Source organism: Furipterus horrens, unplaced genomic scaffold, assembly GCF_987537825.1.
Source record: "Furipterus horrens unplaced genomic scaffold, mFurHor1.1.pri manual_scaffold_4, whole genome shotgun sequence".
Taxonomy (NCBI): Eukaryota; Metazoa; Chordata; class Mammalia; order Chiroptera; family Furipteridae; genus Furipterus; species Furipterus horrens.
In genome coordinates, this window is record NW_028327174.1 from 23,293,672 (window position 1) to 23,313,149 (window position 19,478).

The following is a 19,478-nucleotide window of genomic DNA, read 5'->3' on the forward strand; positions in this document are numbered from 1 at the left end:
GTTATGTGATACAGACACAAATGACTTCTTGCTCTCTCTGCTTGAGGGAGATATGGGCAGCCTGACTCATCATGGTCATGAAAAGAAAAAAAAAAAAAAGAATTAGAATCCACAGAGTTTTGACACAGAGTTCTATTCTTACTAAAATAAACAACTTTTACCAGAAACTGAGGGCTTAGCTCAGCTTGAGTAGAGGAAAACCAAGAAGCAAATTTCAGGGATAAACATACAGACTGAGAGCTAGATGAGGTAATTCAATGAGATTAGCATTTAGAGGACAGAAAGGACAGAAATAAGCCGAAGTAGTCTTGGGGTGATGGCGAGAAATGAGAAACGCAAGCTCATGTTTGGGCTTTGAGTTTAGAGTTTAAATGCTGTTAGGTATGTGTGTACAAGTCACACCGGCTATGGGACCAAGAAGAGGAGAGACAGCCAGTGGGAAAGGGACTGAAGCTACTGGGTAAGACCTACAGGCCTCAGATGCAATGTATTTCTCTCAGGTACAACTATTATCAAAGAGTTAAGTTCTAGTCAGTGGAGAAACCAGCAGTTTGTTTTCCACTCACTCTCCCTTTGCAACCTTCACACCCAGTCATTCACCAGGTCAGATTTAAGTCCCTGTTCCATGCCTATCATCTCCACTAATTTCTGTCAATACCACCTTAGTAGTAATATATTCAGTAGTAACATATTTAGTAGTGTCATATGTTAGTTGGGTCAATTAAAGTATTCTTCTTTGGGCAATTTGATAAAATTGCAATTATCCATACGGATTAAAAAAAAAGAGCCCTGGCTAGGTAGCTCAGTTGGTTAGAGCCTTGTCCCGATATGCCAAAGTTGCAAGTTTGATCCCTGGTCAGGGAACATACAGGAATCAACCACTTGAATGCATAAATACGAGTAAGTGGAACAACAAATTGATGTTTCTCTCTCTCTCTCCCTTCTTCCCCTCTCTCTCAAATCAATAGAATAAAAAAAATTTAAATAAAAGAATAAAAATAGAGCCAATAGGATCATCCGTGAGGGATTATTTTTTAAGGATTATATTTATTTATTTTTAGAAAGAGGGGAAGGGAGGGAGAGAGGGCATTGATCGGCTGCCTCTGGCACACCTCTAACTGGGACCTGGCCTGCAACCCAGGCATGTGCCCTGACAGGGAACCAAACCAGTGACCTTTCAATTTTCAGGCCAGCTCTCAATCCACTGAGCCACACCAGCCGAGTAAGCTAGGGATGTGGTGGACTATTGTATGCAAGTTAACGCATCATGGAACAGAAATTTGGGTAAACAGAGGGAGTGAGCTAATAAAGGAGGTGAGTAGAGGGATCCCTTAGCGAGAAAAGGAGACTCTAAGATAGAGACAGAGGCCATGCGGTCCCCTAAGAGGAAAACAGGAAAAGTAGCCAGTCATGAGAAACATCTTGATCACTTAGTAAAAGCATCTCACTTTTCCACTTATTGTCTTCCTATGGCTATAAAATAAATCCTCTCTTTATGAGTAAGTTGACTTGGTCTGTTATCTGCAATTCAATGAGTTACACTAAGACAATTGCCGATTTCAGAGTCAGAGGTATAGAAGTTTAAATCCACCTCGGGGTTACATTGTAAAGACTGGGTGAGGTAAAGTATGTAAAGCAACTAGCATGTGACAAGCATACCACCTGCCCTCAAAAATGTTAACTTTCTTTGACTGGTATTTTCTGTGTCACCTTGGCTAGGCCTCAGGTATTTAATCACATGGTTAATCTAGGTGTTTCTCTGGTATTTTGTAGTTCTGTCTAAAGTCCAATTAACTGGAAGTATTCTACATAATGTGGGTGGGCCTGATTCAATTAGTTTAAAGGATTTAAGGACAGACTGAGGCTGTTCTGCACAAAGAAGTTTCACCTGAGGACCCCTGCCCTGGAGATCCAGCTTGCTCTACGGATTTTGGACTTGCTTTGTTAGCTCCTGCAACCAAGTAAGCCACTTCCTTAAAGTATTTCTCTTCCTGGTTTTTCTTTCTCTGGTGGAACCCTGACTGATAGACTCTCTTCCTTGCAGATTGCCCAACCCGTATAGCGTTTAGTAAATCGATGGTAGTATGAAGACTTTAGGCACTCAGAGAATGACCCATGCCATCCCCATGCTAGACATTTTACTGAAATTTTCTTAACTCCTTAGAGCTGTGGAATTTTCTATATGTTAGTAAGTAAACTGTGGAGAGTGTAAAATAATGAATTCCTGTTAAGGTCTAAGTTTTAAATTATATTTTCTTTAATTATTAAAAATTTATGTTATACCTTATAAAAGAAATATATGAAGTAAAAATGAAAGTTCATTTTTCTTCACCTTCCTCCTTAACCAATTTTCCTCTGGATATAACAACTGCTAGTAATTTAGATTTTATTTCTTTAGCCCTTTCGCTAAGCATATATGTACATGAATGTTTATGTTTTAAAAAAGTCTATCTACACACACACATACATATACATTAAAGCATAAATGAGATCAAGCTATGCAAAGTTTTAAAACAATTTTATTCTCTTAACAATATGTTTTGGATATTTTTCTCTGTTTCTCGGTATATTCATATATATAACTTGACATCATTCCTTTTTAAGTTGCTGCATACTGTTCTGTAATATATTAACCATTCCACTATTGAATTTCAGTGTCTTCCTACTATAATGTTGGGATGATATCCTTGTATGTAACCTCGGGTATGTACATAGGAGATATTTCTTCAGATTAGTTTCCTAATTGTTGGGTTAAAGAGTATCTATATTTAAAATATTATAATAGTTAACTCCCACCAAAAGTATATGGGGTTACTGTTTAATCACAGTGGTATCATCAGTCTTGAAAATACTTTTACTGATTCATAAAGGTCACGATTGAGTCATTTACCACTCTATCCACAGGAATATTTGGGAACATATTAATGTATTTTTTAAAACATTTTGTCCCAGATCCAGGTAAATTTCAACCTCCTCTATCAATATGTTCTTGATTTCAACTCACAATAATTTATTCCCTCTAGAAATCCAAAGCATTACAGTTAACACTTATTTGACATTAAGTCATATAGCAACTTCTCAAACTGCATTGTGATTACATTGCTGTTCAACTTCCAGACTTTAGAATGACTACTTTGTATTGTAGTTAAGACTATGGAAAGAATCCATAGCCAGCCCTGGCTGGTGTGGCTCAGTGGATTAAGAACCAGCCTGTGAACTAAAAGGTCACCGGTTGATTCCCAGTCAGGACACATGCCTGGGTTGTGGGCCAGGTCCCCAGCTGGGGGGTGTGAGAGGCAACCAACTTATGTTTCTCTCTTTTTCTTTCTTCCTCCCTTCTCCTCTCTCTAAAAATAAGTAATTAAAATCTTTAAAAATTATTTAAAAAAAGAAAATAAATCCTATACCCATTAAGTAGGTATACTTCATTCCCTTCTCCCTCTAGCCCTGGTAACCACTAATCTGTCTCTATCGGTTTACCTATTTCGACGTTTTATATAAGCAGAATCACATAATATGTGTCATTGTTTTCTGACTTCTGTCTCTTAGCACAATGATTTCAAGTTTTATTCATGTTGTAGCATGTATCAGTACTTCATTTCTTTCAATGACTGAACAAAATACCACTGTATGGATGTACTGTGTTTGTTTATCTATTCACCAATTGATGGACATTTGGGTTGTTTCCACTTTTTTGGCTGTTACAAATGATACTGCTATGACTCTTTACATACAACTTTTTGTTGGAACCTATGCTTTTAATTCTCTTGGATATACACCTAGGAGTAGAATTGCTGGGTCATACAGTATTTCTATGTTTAACTTTTGAGGAATAACCAAATTGTTTTTCATAGTGATTACATAATTTCATATTTTCTACTGGCCAATATATGAAAGTTCCAATTTCTCCACATTCTTACCCATTGTTATTATTGACTTTTTGTTTTCTTATAGCCATCCTAGTAGGTTTGAGAGATATCTTTTCTTAAAAGATTTTATTTATTTATTTTTAGAGAGAGGGGAAGGGAGGGAGAAGGGAGGGGAAGAAACATTGGTTGGTTTCCTCTCATTACACCCTCGACCAGGTACTGAACCTGCAACCCAGGCATGTGCCCTGACTAGGAATCAAACCGGCGACCTTTTGATTCACAGGCCAACACTCAATCCACTGAGCCATACCAGCCAGGGCTGAGAGTTATCATATTGATTTGCATTTCCCTAGTGACTAAACATGTTGAACATCTTTTTATGTGCTTATTAGCCATCTGTAAATCTTCCTTGGAGAAATGTCTATTCAAGTCTTTTGGTCATTCTTAAATTAGGTTGCTTTTGTTATGAGATATAAGAGTTCTTTATATATTCTGGATAGTAGACTTATCAGATATATTAGTTGTAAACATTGTATCTCATTCAGTGAGTTGTCTTTTCACTTTCTTACTACTGTCCTTGGATGTACAAAAGTTTTTGATGAAGTTTGATTTCTCTTGTTGCTTGTGCTTTTGGGGCCATTTAATACTGCTTTCACCCCAGCCCTGGCTGGTGTGGCTCAATGGATCAAGTGCTGGTCTGCAAATCACAGGGTTGCAGGTTTGATTCTCAGTCAGGGCACATGCTTGGGTTGCAGGCCAGGTCCCCAGTTGCGGGCATGTGAGAGGCAACCGCACATTAATGTTTCTCTCCCTCTCTCACTCCCTCCCTTCTTCTCTCTAAAAACAAATAAATAAAATCTTTTAAAAAAGTGTTATTTAATATACTCTTTTTTTGAAAAAATAATTTGTTTGTTTTTCTTTTTAGAGAGAGGGGAAAGGAGAAAGAGAGGGAGAGAAACATCACTGTGTGGTTGCCTCTCACTTGGGCCCCCAACTGGGGACCTGACTTGCAACCTAGTAATGTGCCCTGACTGGGAATCGAACCAGTGACACTTGGCTCGCAGGCTGATGCTCAATTCACTGAGCCACAGCAGCCAGGGCTTAATACACTCTTACACACCTTGTTTCTACTCTACTAAACCTTGCAATCAAGTCCTTTTTACTTTAAATTAAATTTCTATTTAAAAAAAAGACTGTTGTGACTCCAAATTCATGAAAACTTCAACCTATATTTCCTTCTAAGGCTCTTATAGTTTCAGTTCTGACATTTCGATATTTGATACATTTTGAGTTAATTTTTGTATGTGGTATGTGGTAGAGGCCCAAAGTTGTCATTCTGCATATAGCTATCCAGTTGTCCCAGCACCGTTCATTGAGAAGACTAGTCTTTACTCCCATTCCTGGCACCCTTGTCAGAAGTCAGCTGAACATAGATGAATGGGATACTTTCTGTACTCTCAAGTCTATTTCATCATACTGACTTGTTAATTTAATTTGATAAAGAAATCATTTTTAGAATTATGTTATTCAGCATTTTATCTCAAAAACTTCTAAAATTATTTATCATTTATTTTGTTAATTGAAATGAGCCAGAATCAAAGTGCTGTAGGAAAAATTTACTAAATCAAAAGGATGGTTTTATAGCAGTATTATGACATGTTAGACTATGTTAAATTATGTACTTTGTTATTAGAATTATTTCTAAAGGTATAAATTTATGAGACATTAAGGAATTCATATCAATATATCTGAAAAGAAAATTTAATAAAAATATTAGACACTATATAGCATAATATAAAATATGAATGGATACATGAAATAAGGATTTTAATATTTAACTCTTTCACAAATTATGTACAATAAGAATAAAACAATACAATTGTACATTTAATATTCCCTGCCCTCCCAAATATTATCCTGTTCTGTTACATTCTCTTAGAGAGAGAAGCATCATATATGTACAAAAAGTAGAAAACCATGATTTGGTTGACATTACTGAGGTTAAAATACTCATAGCAAAAAAGAATATTTTCTCTTTTCAATATTCAAGCCACTCCCTTCCAAGCATTCATTAATTATCATGTGTGAAGTTTTGGTTGTGGTTTCTAAACTATGGACGACTCTAAAAGGACATGTTTCCAAGTTCTGTTACTGGAAGCATCAACTCATTTTGTGTATCATTTTCTCAGTCCTCATATTCATTTTAAGTTCCTTTATTATAAAGTAGTCTGAAGGTGACCATGCATATTCAGTACCCCCCCAAATCCTCTTATGTACAAACATAAAAACATTCCTCAAATAATTAAAACATACAGCACATGCTTGGATATTAATGCTTTGAAGAGATGACTTGGAGTTACAATCACCCAAAATTTCTCATTAAGAGGTTCTATATATGACCTAATGGTAGTTTGTTTACTTAAAAGTAAACCTTAAAGGAAAAGAATGGAAAAACCTATCACTGCTACTGTAAACTCAGAATGAATCAAATTAAAAAGGGTATCGATTATGAAAACATGTTATCCTCTCACCGTGCTTTTAAGGATTTATCTTCTGCTTCCGTCCTAAAAAGTCATAGCACATTGACACTTTGGGTGCTCCCAGGCTCTGCAGTTCTGTTATGCCCCAGTAGGGGACGCTGTTGCATTAAAAACTGCACCAGCTGCAGCATCACTCTACTGGGCCTGTATTCCTTCTCTATTTTCAAGATACATTTTTAAAAGTCATATCTATGAATATTATTTCTCTAAACTCTAATAACTTGAGAGTTGAAGAAAAACAGAATTCTTGAAGGATTGTTCTTTTACCCACTATCTTCAGAGATATTTCATTGTATGTGACATTCTTGGATGTTGGTATCAAAGTCCCAAAGTACGAAATGCATCTCGTAAATCATCAACTTCATATAAGGGCTGTAGAGAAAGAGAAATACACTGAGTGGGTGACTTCGTAACATTTGGGAAGAAAGTAAGTTGGGAGGGAGGAGGAAGAGGAGATAGGAAGAGGAGAGGAAGGAATTTTACCAGGAAGGAAATAAATCCTGAGGGGAGTCTAACAGATCAAAGACAGGTGAGTGAGGAAAGAGAAGGGATATTAGCAGTGGCTCTGAATTGTGAAACGGCAGAAGAGCAGACTCAGTTGTAGGAGAAATGACAGCATAAATGACAGAGAAATTTTCATCAGAGGAAAAGTAAGAAGAGAGTGATAAATGTACAAACACACACGTGAAATGTACACACACACATATGAAAACGTAAGAAATATAAGTAGCCCCAGGAAAAAGGTGGCTGAGAGAAAGAAAACGAGAAGCAAAGAAGCCCCTTACCAAAAGGATGCGTCGAAGCTGTCTGGATAGACGAACTGAGTTTTCATGCAGCCCCTCCCAGGCTCTGAAAGTTCTTTCACGATTTTCCACAAAAGTATTCCAGCAATAAAAATAATCTTTAAAAAGAGAGCGGGGCAGTATATATAGCTCAAATCCCAAATCAAGAGGAAAGAAAAATCCCCAGCCCCTTTTTAATTCTCATTTCCCCCGAAGTCTTGTGTCCTTTTCCTCCAATTCAAGTTGATAAAAAAAATTTTTTTTATGAGTTTATTTGAGCCATAACTGACAATTGCTGGGAAGCAGGCTCTCAAATGCTCCTCTACCTGATAATTGGCTCCAAAGGTGAACTAGAGTCTTGGTACAAGTTTGCCCCCTGAATTTCCCCTCTGACTCGTCTCAGTCTGCATTGCAATCCTGAGCGACAGCTGCTGTCTGAGCTGAAGCAGCAAGGCTCCCCTCCTACCTTTGAAGGTCATGATGGCGATTTGGACCCCAGCGCGGTGCAGCCGCCGCAGCCCCTCGGGCTCAGCCTTGCGGTCCTCGCAGAAGTAGAGGCGCGCGGTGAAGATTCTCAGACTGAGGTTGGGGTTTCCTTTCAGGAAGTCAGCTACGTGCCGGGCACAGTCGTAGCAGGGACTCCAGGAGGTGAACCAGGTGACTCGGTAGCACCGGCCGGGGTCCAGGTCCCAGTCGGAGATGTAGCGCAGGAAGAGCAATTCTACGTGGCACCCCGACTGGGGAGAGAGCAGAGGACTGGCTCACGTTTGCTGACCTGTACTGCGGGGCCCGTAGCTTCGCAGCCATTAATTCATCTCCCTCCCACAGTGATCTTTTGGGGGCAGCTACAGTTCTGTCCTTAGGTTACTGAAAGGTTAAAACAACGGCCCCAAAAAGCCCAGCGGTGAGCCAAAACCCTTTGCACCCTTGGCCGTGCAGAGTGGAGAAAGGGCCGGGGCTTTCTGTGGCGTGAGGGGAACCAAATGAGTTGAGTTTGGATGGAGCAGCGTGACACTTTCTCAGTAGAGATTTAATATGTGTTGGCGAAGTTAGTTTTTGTGCCTTTGAGGAGGAGGAAAATGGCTTGGAAGTGCCTAGTGATGTAACATTGTGGGAGTACACAGGACCACTAGGAGGAAGATTTATGGTTGAGAGGGCTGGAAGAGATAAAATAGATTATGGTGAGGCAGGCAGATGAGAGTTGTAAAAGCAATTAAATGTGTTCGCTCATTGTATGATCCCTGTGATTGTAATAATAACCATAGTAGTGAGATAGAGCAATCCCACTTAGGGTTGCAGAAAAACCCCAGAATCTGAAGACCTTGGTTCCATCACCCCTCATGTGACTTAAACAGGTTACCCAAATCTTGGATCTTCTAATCTTATCAGAAGATAGGCTCGAATGGTGTTATGAAGATTATATGAGAGGGAAGTAAAGGGTCAGTGACAAAGCCTTCTCTAGTTAGAATGTGTCATATCAACAAATAGGAAAGAGATTAGAATGTAAAACAATTGCAGTGAAATAATTTACAAGGTACAAAGAAGGCAAAGAGAGCTGGATAGTGAAATAAGTCCGAAACAACTGAGCCCACCAATGTCATTCCACTCCTGGGTTCTTCCCCCAGAATTCCACCAAGGTCCAATGTCACCACATGTTGTGAGAGAGGAAAGGGAATATTCATTGGCAGATTATGTAAATCCTTCTGGATTTTGGTGTAAAGGTTTTTTTGGAAGTGTAATTTTCTGATCTTCTAGATCAGCGGTTCTCGACCTGTGGGTCGTGACCCCTTTGGGGGTCGAACAACCCTTTCACAGGGTCGCCTAAAACCATCGGAAAACACATATATAATTACATATTGTTTTTGTGATTAATCACTATGCTTTAACTATGTTCAATTTGTAACAATGAAAATACATCCTGCATATCAGATATTTACATTACGATTCATAACAGTAGCAAAATTATAGTTATGAAGTAGCAACAAAAATAATTCTATGGTTGGGGGTCACCACAACATGAGGAACTGTATTAAAGGGTCACGGCATTAGGAAGGTTGAGAACCACTGTGATTGATTTAATTAATCAACCAATTGAGGATTCCCTGAGTTTTCTGGGGCTTGCCATGCTGAATGTATTCACTGGCTTATGCTCTATGTGAGCAGGAGGGAATAGAAATCATTTGGGAAACAGAACTGGTCATCATTCATATTTCCTAAGTTTTTCTTCCTTAATTTTCAAAAATTCTGAAGACACAATTTGTTTTTCACATTAAAAAAAAAAGAAAATTTAGCGCTGGCTAGTGTGGCTCAGTGGATTGAGGGCCAGCTTGTGAACCACAGTGTTGCGGGTTCAAATCCCAGTCAGGACACATGCCTGGGTTGTGGGCTAGGTCACCAGTTGGGGGCGCATGAGAGGCAACCACACATTGATGTTTCTTTCCCTCTCTTTCTCCCTCCCTTCTCCTCTCTAAAATAATAAAATCTTAAAAAAATTTTTTTTAAATGTATTTATTTTTAGAGAGGGGGAGGGAGAGAGAAAGCAAGAGAGAGAGAAACACCTAAAACACTTATCAGTTGCCTCTTGCATGCTCCTGCACACCCCTGCATACCCCAACCCACAACCCAGGCATGTGCCCTGACTGGGAATTGAACCAGAGACCTTTAGGTTTGCAAGACAATGCCCACCTACTGAGCCACACCAGTCAGAGCTGTTTTTCACATATAAAGTTTAGCTTGACTGAGCTGATAATATTCCCCCAAATCAAAAGGCCCTTACCTTTGATTTTTCCCTTAATTTCAAAGGCAATTTGGATGATGGGGAAAAGGGAGGAAAGTTTGGGGCAGTTATTCTTGGCAGTGAAGCAAGATCTGGCATTAATGTGCCCAGCATCAATGAGGAAGACATTAAATGGCCTCCTTTGGGGCATATCATATCTATCATGGTTGCATGGACTTGTAAAAAGGAAAAAAAATTGAGAAATCTAGTGGGGACAGATGCAAAGCAGACTGAAAATAGTACCATCAGCAGGTAGGTGGTTCTAAAAGTGCCCACAGTTTAGCTTTTAATCACCTAGGAAGCATATATTGATACCTTGTTTCGAAGATGACCGAAGTCCAATGAAAAGGAGGTGGCACTATCTCGCCGCTTCACCACATAGCACAAGTAGGTCTCGTGGCGACCCTTAGCCCAACGGACGTTTTTGAAATGATAAAGAAACTTCCTCTGCTTCATCAGGAGGCTGTGGGCGAAAGGAGGAGGGAAAGTGCAGGGCTACAGTCCATTCTCTGGTCACCCCTGGCTTTCCCTTGGCTGTTTTTAAAGCTAAAATACTACTTGGGCCAAACCAGAGAAGATGCTCTTGCTTCTTTTGCCAGAAGCCTGAGACCTCCTGTGCTTGGAATCCATCTTAAACCCCTTTTCATGCTTATATGGAAAATCAATTGAGAGATAGCAAGAGCCCCAAAGCCATTAGAGCTCTCAGGACAGTCCCCTCCCACAGCTCTCTTCTAGATGACAGTAACTTGGAGTGACAAACTTGCTCTTCAGTCCCATGATTGTATTTTCAGGTTGCCCTTGCAATCTTGACCTAAATGCCCAGTCTGTACTTCAAACTCGATGGTCAAAACAGTGTTCCTAAACCACTCTGCCCTGACTGTTCTGCTTCTTCTCCTGAGTTTTCCATCTCAGCTAACCAGGGCAAAAGCTTGGGATCCTCTTTGATTTCTTGAATTTGTACTTACTCTATTCTCTTTGTTCTCTGATCAGGCCAAGCTCTCATCTTCTTTCCCTTTATCTGTTGTTCTGGCCTCTTAACTGATCTCTCTGTCTCCAAGTCCCTCCAAAATAATATTTTCCATGATGTACCAGAGTGATCTCACCAAAACTCAGGTGTGGCCATGTCATTCGATGCTGAAAAACCCTAAGGAGTCTGCTTGGCTCACAGGACAAACTCCAAACTCTCTAATGTGTTACTTAGGCCAGGTTTTACATTGGACATCAATCTACAGTTCTCGCCTCCTTTCCTGGTACTTTTCTCCCTTCCCCACCACTTCAGGCCCCTCTTGCAGATGGCCCCCTGGTACTAATCTCCTTTCCTCTTTCTGTCTGGATGTCTTGCTGATGAAATTCAATGCCTGATCACAGTCACAGTTTCAACTGTTTTTGTTAAGACCTTTCTCACCACCACTATCCCAGAATTACTAGGCAAAAATCAAATAACAAAAAAGCCTTTTGTAGTTTTTCATTGTTTTCCAGCTTGTCGCTATCCAAGCATTCCTCCTTTGTTATCAATTGACTGCTGATATCTGTCTCCCCAATTAGGCTTTGTGTTTTGGAAGTGTCACTTTATGAGTAATACATATAGTTAAAAGTATAAGAGCAATGCTTGACTCTTGTCAACTTGACTCCTACAAAAAAGTAGAGTTATAAAATTTAAAATATTAAGGAATTTTAAAATTTGGAATATCAGTCAGTGTATAATGATAATTAGACATAGTATCTAATGACGATTACTGTTAAGATTATGTTTTTCCTTCTAGTCTTTTACAAGCATATATTTATATGATTTAGATTATGCTGATTTCATGTGTAACTTTGTATTCTGCTGCTCTTTTAACTTGGTAATGTAATCTAGATATTGTAATATGTTCATAAACGGGGACTGGTCCTTTTGCTGTTTCCTAGCTTCTAGCACAGTGTCTTGTATATCATTAGCACTAAATTGAATTGAATTTGTGGAAATATTCTCCAGTAACTGAAATTCCTTTGCAGTTGTGAACATAACACAAACTATACAGTGTGGTAGATCCCAAAACACTAATAGTGTCTCTGGTTTTTGTCCCTAGTCTTTTCCAGAAATATATTTATCCAATTTGTAGAAATAATGCTGCCACCTAATGGCATTGGGCAGAAGTGCAAAGCATTTGTAAAAATAAACACCATGTCAAGGATTTGAATACCGTTTGCTGGCAAGAGAATTGAAACTTCTATTCACTTTTTTTTTTTTTTACATTGAAGTATAATTTACATACTTCACCATTTAAAATGTACAATTCTATGAATACTGGCAGATGTAAATACTCCACACTGCTACCACAATTAAGATACAGAACATTGCCAGGGTACTCCTTTCCCATTTTCTTCATCTACCTTTCCAGTCAGTTCCTCCCTTTTCCCCGAGGCAACCACTAATCTGCTTTCTATAATTAAACTACTTTATATTTTCCAGAACCTCATATAAATCATACATGATCTCTTCCTTTGTTTGTGTCTTCTTTCACTTAGCACAATGACTTTGAGATTTATTCATGAAGCCAAATGTATTAGTAGTTTGTTCCCTTTCACTGCAAAGTAGCATTCCATTGCATGGGTGTAGCACGTTTTGTTGATTCATTCACTTGTTGATGGACTTTTGGACTCTGTCCACTTTGGGGCTATTGTGAATAAAGCTTCTACAAACTTTAATTTACCAGTCTTTGTGTAGACATATTATTATTTTAATAATGTGATACATGGGATAGACCTATGTTGGGTACTTAAAAGTTAAGTACCCAAATGTCAACCTTGTTAAGTAGATAAACAAGAACAAGAGCATTTTTATAGCTAGTGCAATTTCAATGTCTCCATTCACATACATGGAACTTATTGGAATACATTTTAAATCTTGAGGCAGAGAACTAAATTTGTCACCAATGTACACATTATGTATGTCAAACAATAGAAAAATTAGTCAATTATATTGTTTTAGAATTAAAAATGCACATATGGCAGAGATCTAAAATAGATGCTAACAAAAATCTCATATTAATTGGCCATTATTTAAAATAAAAGTAATTTATTATAGTAATCACCATGGAACTACCATCATTACTATTATTATTGTTATATACTTCACATATAATAACCCATAGCATATATAAGTTGAATACATAATAAGTACTTAATAAATACTGAAGAGAAAGAAAAAGTTCTCTTTGGGGTCTAATCAGTTTAAAATAGTTTAAGCATCATGTCATACCAATAAGTTCCTTTTCCATTTAACCTACCCTTCTGGGCTGTATGAGTGAGAAGGCCGGGGTCGGGGGGTAGGGAAAGGTAACTATATCATGCACTGAAGGCAGTGTGGCAGTGCCCTGTTCCCATGACTAGGACAAAGTGTTGTGACAGTTATAGAAAATGACATTGATGTAGGTAAAAGAATTCAGATGAACTTTTACTTCCCACTCCACATGAAAATGTAGTCGTTCTTTGCTGTTTCTGTTAGAAGTTGCCTGTCATAATGAAGTGAATTGCATGACGGTGACCTGTTAATTTAACTTTCTTGATCCATCACTTCCCTTCAGCTGTAGGTAGGAGCCTGTTTCCAGCACCAAATTCTTCTCTTGGTTTCTCTTCTGGGCACAAAGGACTTTGCAGAGGCAGTTTTTTAGGCCTATAGGTTGACAGCTGTTTGAACAGCTGTGCTCCCTGAGGCAGAACACTGGCTGCATCCCCAGCAATGCAAACCAGAGATGACTGGGTTAAAAATAATCACGACCAAGTCATTCTCTCCTGCCCTGTGCCATCACTAATATGCTCTGCAGATACTATTTTCCTTAATGATAATTATGAGTTTCCCTTTTCCTCCTGTTGAATTGCATCTCTCCTTTTTTGTTTGTCTTTCTCTGAATTTTGGTAACTGATTTTACCACTGTTTTGCATTTCATTACACACTAACATATCCACTGAACCCTTTACCTCTGACTTATACCGCAGATTTTCAAAATTTCATTGAAACTGAGCTGAATTTGACAATGCTGCCCTCCAGAAAATTTTCTGAAGAACGCTTACTCTGCCATTAGAAATCTTAACTCTATTATAAATTCTTTGTAAAAGAAGTAAATTGAGATATCATTCTCATACATTTGTAGTAATCATAAAAGTAGGAATAGAATAAATTCTGTGACAGTAGCTTAACTGACATAAACTGCATCTGAAGGCATTGTAAAAAATCTTACAGAATACACATTTAAGAAGTTCAGCCATGTCTAAAGAAATTGAAAGACTAGGTAAATAGTAAGAATGCCATTAACTGCCTAACAACTGGACCTATAGCATTAAATAATTTGCTTGACTGAATTTTTCTCCTTATAATAGACACAGCCATAGTGATTTTAAAGCTGCAAAGTGTGAACATTGGCACCTAAAAAAATAATTTCCTCACTATGTAACTAAATTATTCAGTAGAGTCTCCCTAGGAAAGTTTATCTTCAAGTGGTTTTTATATTTGAATATTTACAAAATTATTATGACAATTACCACTACTGTTTTTAGTACAGTATTGCTTTCTTTTTCATGATTTGAGTCTCTAAACATTTGCTGTATTGATATTATTACACAAACTAGTTCTAACTGCAGTACAAATCTCAGGACAAGCAAATACATGGTCATAAAAGTCCTTTTGAATATGAAAGAGAGAAAATTAGGCAGACGATGTATAAGATCTGAAGAGAAGATGAGACAGATCCAGAGAAACAAATCTGCATATTGACCAAGCAGATCTTGTGAATCAGACAGTGACAGGAGAGAAAGGGATAGGTACCAATCTCATTACACAGATTTGCTCTGAGAGCAAAGCCCATGCAGCCCTTGTGAGGAGACTGTCTTTTTACCTGTCCATAGTGGATTCCAGAGTGTCTTTCTTGGCTCCCCCAAAGTCTTAGGCCAAGGAAAGCTTGCCTTGAGCACAGCTGCTTCACTGACTGACAATGCATTGGCCCTGCACATTCAAATTTAAGCTAACCCTTTTGGGCTCCTCCTCCCACAGCATCATCACCACCCAGTACCCCAAAGGCCTCCTCACCTATTTGGGTCCCGTGAAGATGGGCGGGGTTGTCATAGGCATAGTCAAATGGGTAAAATGATTGAAGGCCACTCTGTTTAATGTATAGGTTCCTTCTGGGCTGCCTTTCTAAAACTTCAATCCATGCTCCACAGGTAACAGATCAGGAGACAGTAGCAGCAGACAATTTGGAAATTGTAATTATGGTAACAAATAATATCTTTAATTTTAAAAGGATGATAATAATGATGCTCATTTAAATAGCATCTTGTGTCTGTGAGCTGAAAGCATCTATTTCCTCATTTAAATATACAATATCTCTGGATCTCAGTAGAGACCACCACTAACTTCCTGTTTTGTGACTGAACAACAAGTAAACTCCATCAGCCACGTAGGACTAAGACATAGAAATTTTGCTTCTCAAATCACTGTTTTTTTCTGATTGTATTATAAGAATTGCCAGAGGATTAGATGACTACCCCAAAGAGCAACTTTTGCATAAGCCATCATTCCACAAAAGTCACATGTTAACTTGAAGTCAGAAGCAGCAGCATCCCAAACAATAAAAAAAAATGTTTATATCATCAGGCAGAATCAGGATCTAAATGATTACACTGAACTTGGAAAGTGGGTTGGGCTTTTCGAATAAGAGGCTTTAAGCTCTTGCCCTCATTCAAAGTGGTCTCTTACAGATTTTGCTTTGCCCTCCTACTTCAGTCCATATGAATTTTATTTACTCATTCAATAACTCAATACTACATGATAGAAACTCTCAGGTGCCGGGGTTACAATGGTAAGCAAAGCAGATAGGGTCTCTGCTCTCTGTCTAACTAACGGCATTCAATACCATCTATGCATTGATGATTCCCAAATCTATTGTTCTAGCTTGGATTGCTTCTTTGAATGCAAGGCAAGTGTATCCAGCTCCCACCTCTGTGTCTCCATCTGTGTGCTGGGCATTTCAAACAGGCCTAAAACTGAGCACCTGTTCTCTCCCAACACATAACCTGCTTCTCCTGCCATCTTCCCTCCCTCAATGGCAATGTCATTCTTCCCATTACTCAGGCCAACCTGGTAGTCTTCCTTGATTGTGCCCTTTCTTTTAAATTCCATGCCCAATCCATTAGCAAATCCTGTTAACTCTGCTTACAACGTAAATTCAGGAACTGGTCCACTTTTCACCACCTCCAGGTCAAAGAAACCTGAATTATTGCATTTAGCCTCCCAGTTGGTCGTCCCGCTTCCATCCCTCTTCAGTTACAGTCTGTTCACCACACAGCATATGTCAGGCAAACTGAATAAATGGCTTGTGCAAGATATAACTTTTCTCCCATATAAAAAATTTAGACAGTTGGTCTAGCAAGTTAATTAAATCTAAATCTAATTGAAACATGGACTCTGAGATCTTCATTTTGTCAGAAGAGTACCTGTTGGCTCCCTTTTTAGCTGGAATATTTTCCTCATCTCTCAGTTCAATGATGAGCTTCATGAGCCAGGCAGTATGGGAGAGAACACAGAAAGGTAGCTATTGAGTCAATTTCTCCAAACTAGTTTCTGAAAGAGAATTAACTGTGGATATTTATTTATGCCATTTTGTGAAGTAGGTTTGATAAGGTCTTGGGGAAAGCTAATAAACAAAACACAAAGTCCTTAATGTACATTCTTGTATAATATCTCCTTAAAAAAAAAAAACTTACCTTTTAGTGTATAGACAACATAAAGAAGATTCTCTCTAATGCAGTATTTGAAAATGAAGATTCTGGAAAATAAAAAAAAATGTTGTGTTTGTTTTGATGTCCTGCTCCTTTGGGGGCAATTCAAAAAGTGCTTTTTTAAGTAATTTATTAGCACCATCTTTGAAAACTAAAATTTATTCATTTACTGTTTATTGAAGGCCTACTATGAGAAAGCATAAGGCTAAGCTTTGAAGGGGAACAATGATGTACATTATAGTTCTTCAAGGACCTTATAACTTTGTTAAAAGCCTTATAAATAAACAATACTTTAATAACGTAAGAAAGAATTAAATGTTGATAAAAGACACGTGAAAATTACAGAAGCCTAGCATCTCAAAGTAGAAGGAACCTTAGTGTTCATCTAGCCCTATTCTTCTCTAAATAGAATATGCATCTCTGGAGATAGGCCTAAATCAGAATACATGGCAATAGATCAGGGAGTAGATCAGAGCCAGGGTACATGTATGCTACCTTAGAACATAAAAATTATGCAAAGCTTTAAAAAAAGCAGTATTTTTTATTTAAAAATATTTATAGAGTATCCCTGGACAGGTAGCTCAGTTGGTTAGAGTATTGTCCCAACACGCCAAGGTTGCAGGTTTGATCCTTAGTCAGGTCACATAGAAGAATCAACCAATCAATGAATAGATAAGTGGAAAAACAGATTGATGTTTCTCTCTCTTTCCCTTCCTCTCTCTCTAAAATGAATTTAAAAATTTCAAACATAAAATATTTAGAGTAGGATAAAATATCTCTTTCCTCATTATGCTCTCCCACGTTCATGTAAAAAGTAAAAGCCCTCACAACATGGAACACCTCAACAATTTTAATTCTCCCCTGTATGTAGAGCAAGTCCTACCTGGCAGGCCCACAAGTGTGGTTGCTAATGTAGCACATGTAAATGTTGAAGATAAAACATGGATTCCAGAGTAACTTCAGTCTAACATGGGTTGTTTGGGGTTATAGCCTCAGATACTCAAGCATTTTATTTTATTTTTTAAATATGCTTTATTGATTATGCTGTTGCAGTTTTCCCAATTTCCCTTCCTTCTGTTCCCCTCTATCCAGTGGCCCCCCTCCTCCAGTGTTCCCCCCTAAGTCCATGCCCATTGGTGGTGCATATAGTTCTTCTCAACATCTTCCTGTCTACTCCACTCCCTCCTTCTAAGCTTCTTAATTCCTGCATCATCTCCCTCCCTTTTCCCCTTCCCCCTCCCTGCTGACCTCCCCCCATAATGTTCCCCATACCTATAATTCTTTTTCCACTCTCGTTGCCTACTTAGTTTGCCTTTGTTTCAGTTCCCTAGCTTCTGTTGTTGGTTGTTGTGATACAGTTTTTATTTTAATGTTCATAGTTTTGATCCTCTTTCTCCTAAACAAGTCCCTTTAACATTTCATATAACAGTGGTTTGGATCTGATGAACTCCTTCAGTTTTACTTTGTCTTGGAAGCACCTTCTCTGTCCTTCTATTCTGAAGGACAGCTTTGCTGGATAGAATAATTGTGGTTGTAGGTTTTTGCTTTTCATTACTTTGAATATTTCTTGCCAGTCCCTTCTTGCTTGCAGAGTTTCTTTTGAGAAATCAGCTGATAGAATTATTGGGACCCCTTTGTACATAATTCTCTTCTCTCTTGCTGCTTTTAAGATTCTCTCTTTATCTTTGATTTTTGACATTTTGATTATAATGTGTCTTGGTGTGGTTCTCCCCAGGTCCAGTTGTTTTTGGAACTCTCTGTGCTTCCTGGACCTGTAAGTCTATTTCCTTCCCCAAGTTTGGGAAGTTCTGCTTCATTATGTTTTCACATAATTTTTCAATTTTTAGTTATTCTTCTTCACCTTCTGGTGACCCTATGATTCAGATGTTGGCCTGCTTATAGCTGTCCCATAGGTTTTTGAGCCTCTCCTCATTTTCCTCACTTTTCGTTTCCTCTTTCTGCATTGGTTGACTGTTTGTTCCTTCCTTATGTTCCAATTTTGTGATTTGATCCCTGGCTTTCTTTCCCTCACCACTAGTTTCATATGTGTTTTGGTTCAGTTTGCAGGACTAGCCTTCATTCCTTCCCCGTCTTGTTCAAGATCTGCTGTTAGGTCTCTAAGCATTTTTATAACCAAAGCTCTGAACTCTGCCTCAGAAAGATTTCCTATCTGCTGAGCTGTTAGATTAGATGTTTGCTGTCTGGTCAGCTGTGTCACTGGGATCCCTATCATGACCTGTGCCATCCTGACCGTTTTGTGTTTACCTTTGATTCCTGGGTGGGGCTATCACATCTCCTATACTACAGGGGGTGGAGCACTGTGCACCGTCACAACTGGGCGACCCTTCTCACCACGCTGTGGCATTTTCTTTGGAAGTGGGAGTCCAAGATGGATTCCTGATGTTCACTTTCTGCTGAGAGACCAGGAGCCTCCTCCTTCATCCCCACTCACTCCGGGCCTCACAATCCAAGGCAATGAAGGTCTGCCTTCTCCAGCATTGGAATGGCAAGCTGACAGGTCTTGTCTGCAGCTTAGGGTGCTCCCCAGGCGCTTCTCGCCTCCCCTTAAATAAGGGTGTCTGTGCTTACTGCTGTCCCGCCACCATCATTGCTGCCACCGCCACCAGCACAGCTTGATCTCTCTGACCCAGCTTCGCCCCTTCTACCCATCTGGACGAGTACCACTTATTTATAACTTCATACATTGGACTTCCTTTTATTTTTTTGAACTTCTGGTTATTTATGGTTTTGCGGA

General features: G+C 38.8%; 1 protein-coding gene across 1 annotated transcript; it reads right to left on the reverse strand.

The window, feature by feature from the left end:
• Window positions 1-6,673: 6,673 nt before the first annotated feature.
• AICDA (activation induced cytidine deaminase) lies at window positions 6,674-14,934 on the reverse strand. Its single transcript, XM_090275400.1, has 5 exons — window positions 14,842-14,934; window positions 10,283-10,430; window positions 7,658-7,928; window positions 7,195-7,310; window positions 6,674-6,781 (listed from the first exon to the last, which is right to left on the reverse strand). The coding sequence occupies exons 1-5, from the start codon at window positions 14,847-14,849 to the stop codon at window positions 6,728-6,730; spliced, it is 597 nt and encodes a 198-aa protein (XP_090131526.1). The 5' UTR covers window positions 14,850-14,934; the 3' UTR covers window positions 6,674-6,727.
• Window positions 14,935-19,478: the final 4,544 nt, after the last annotated feature.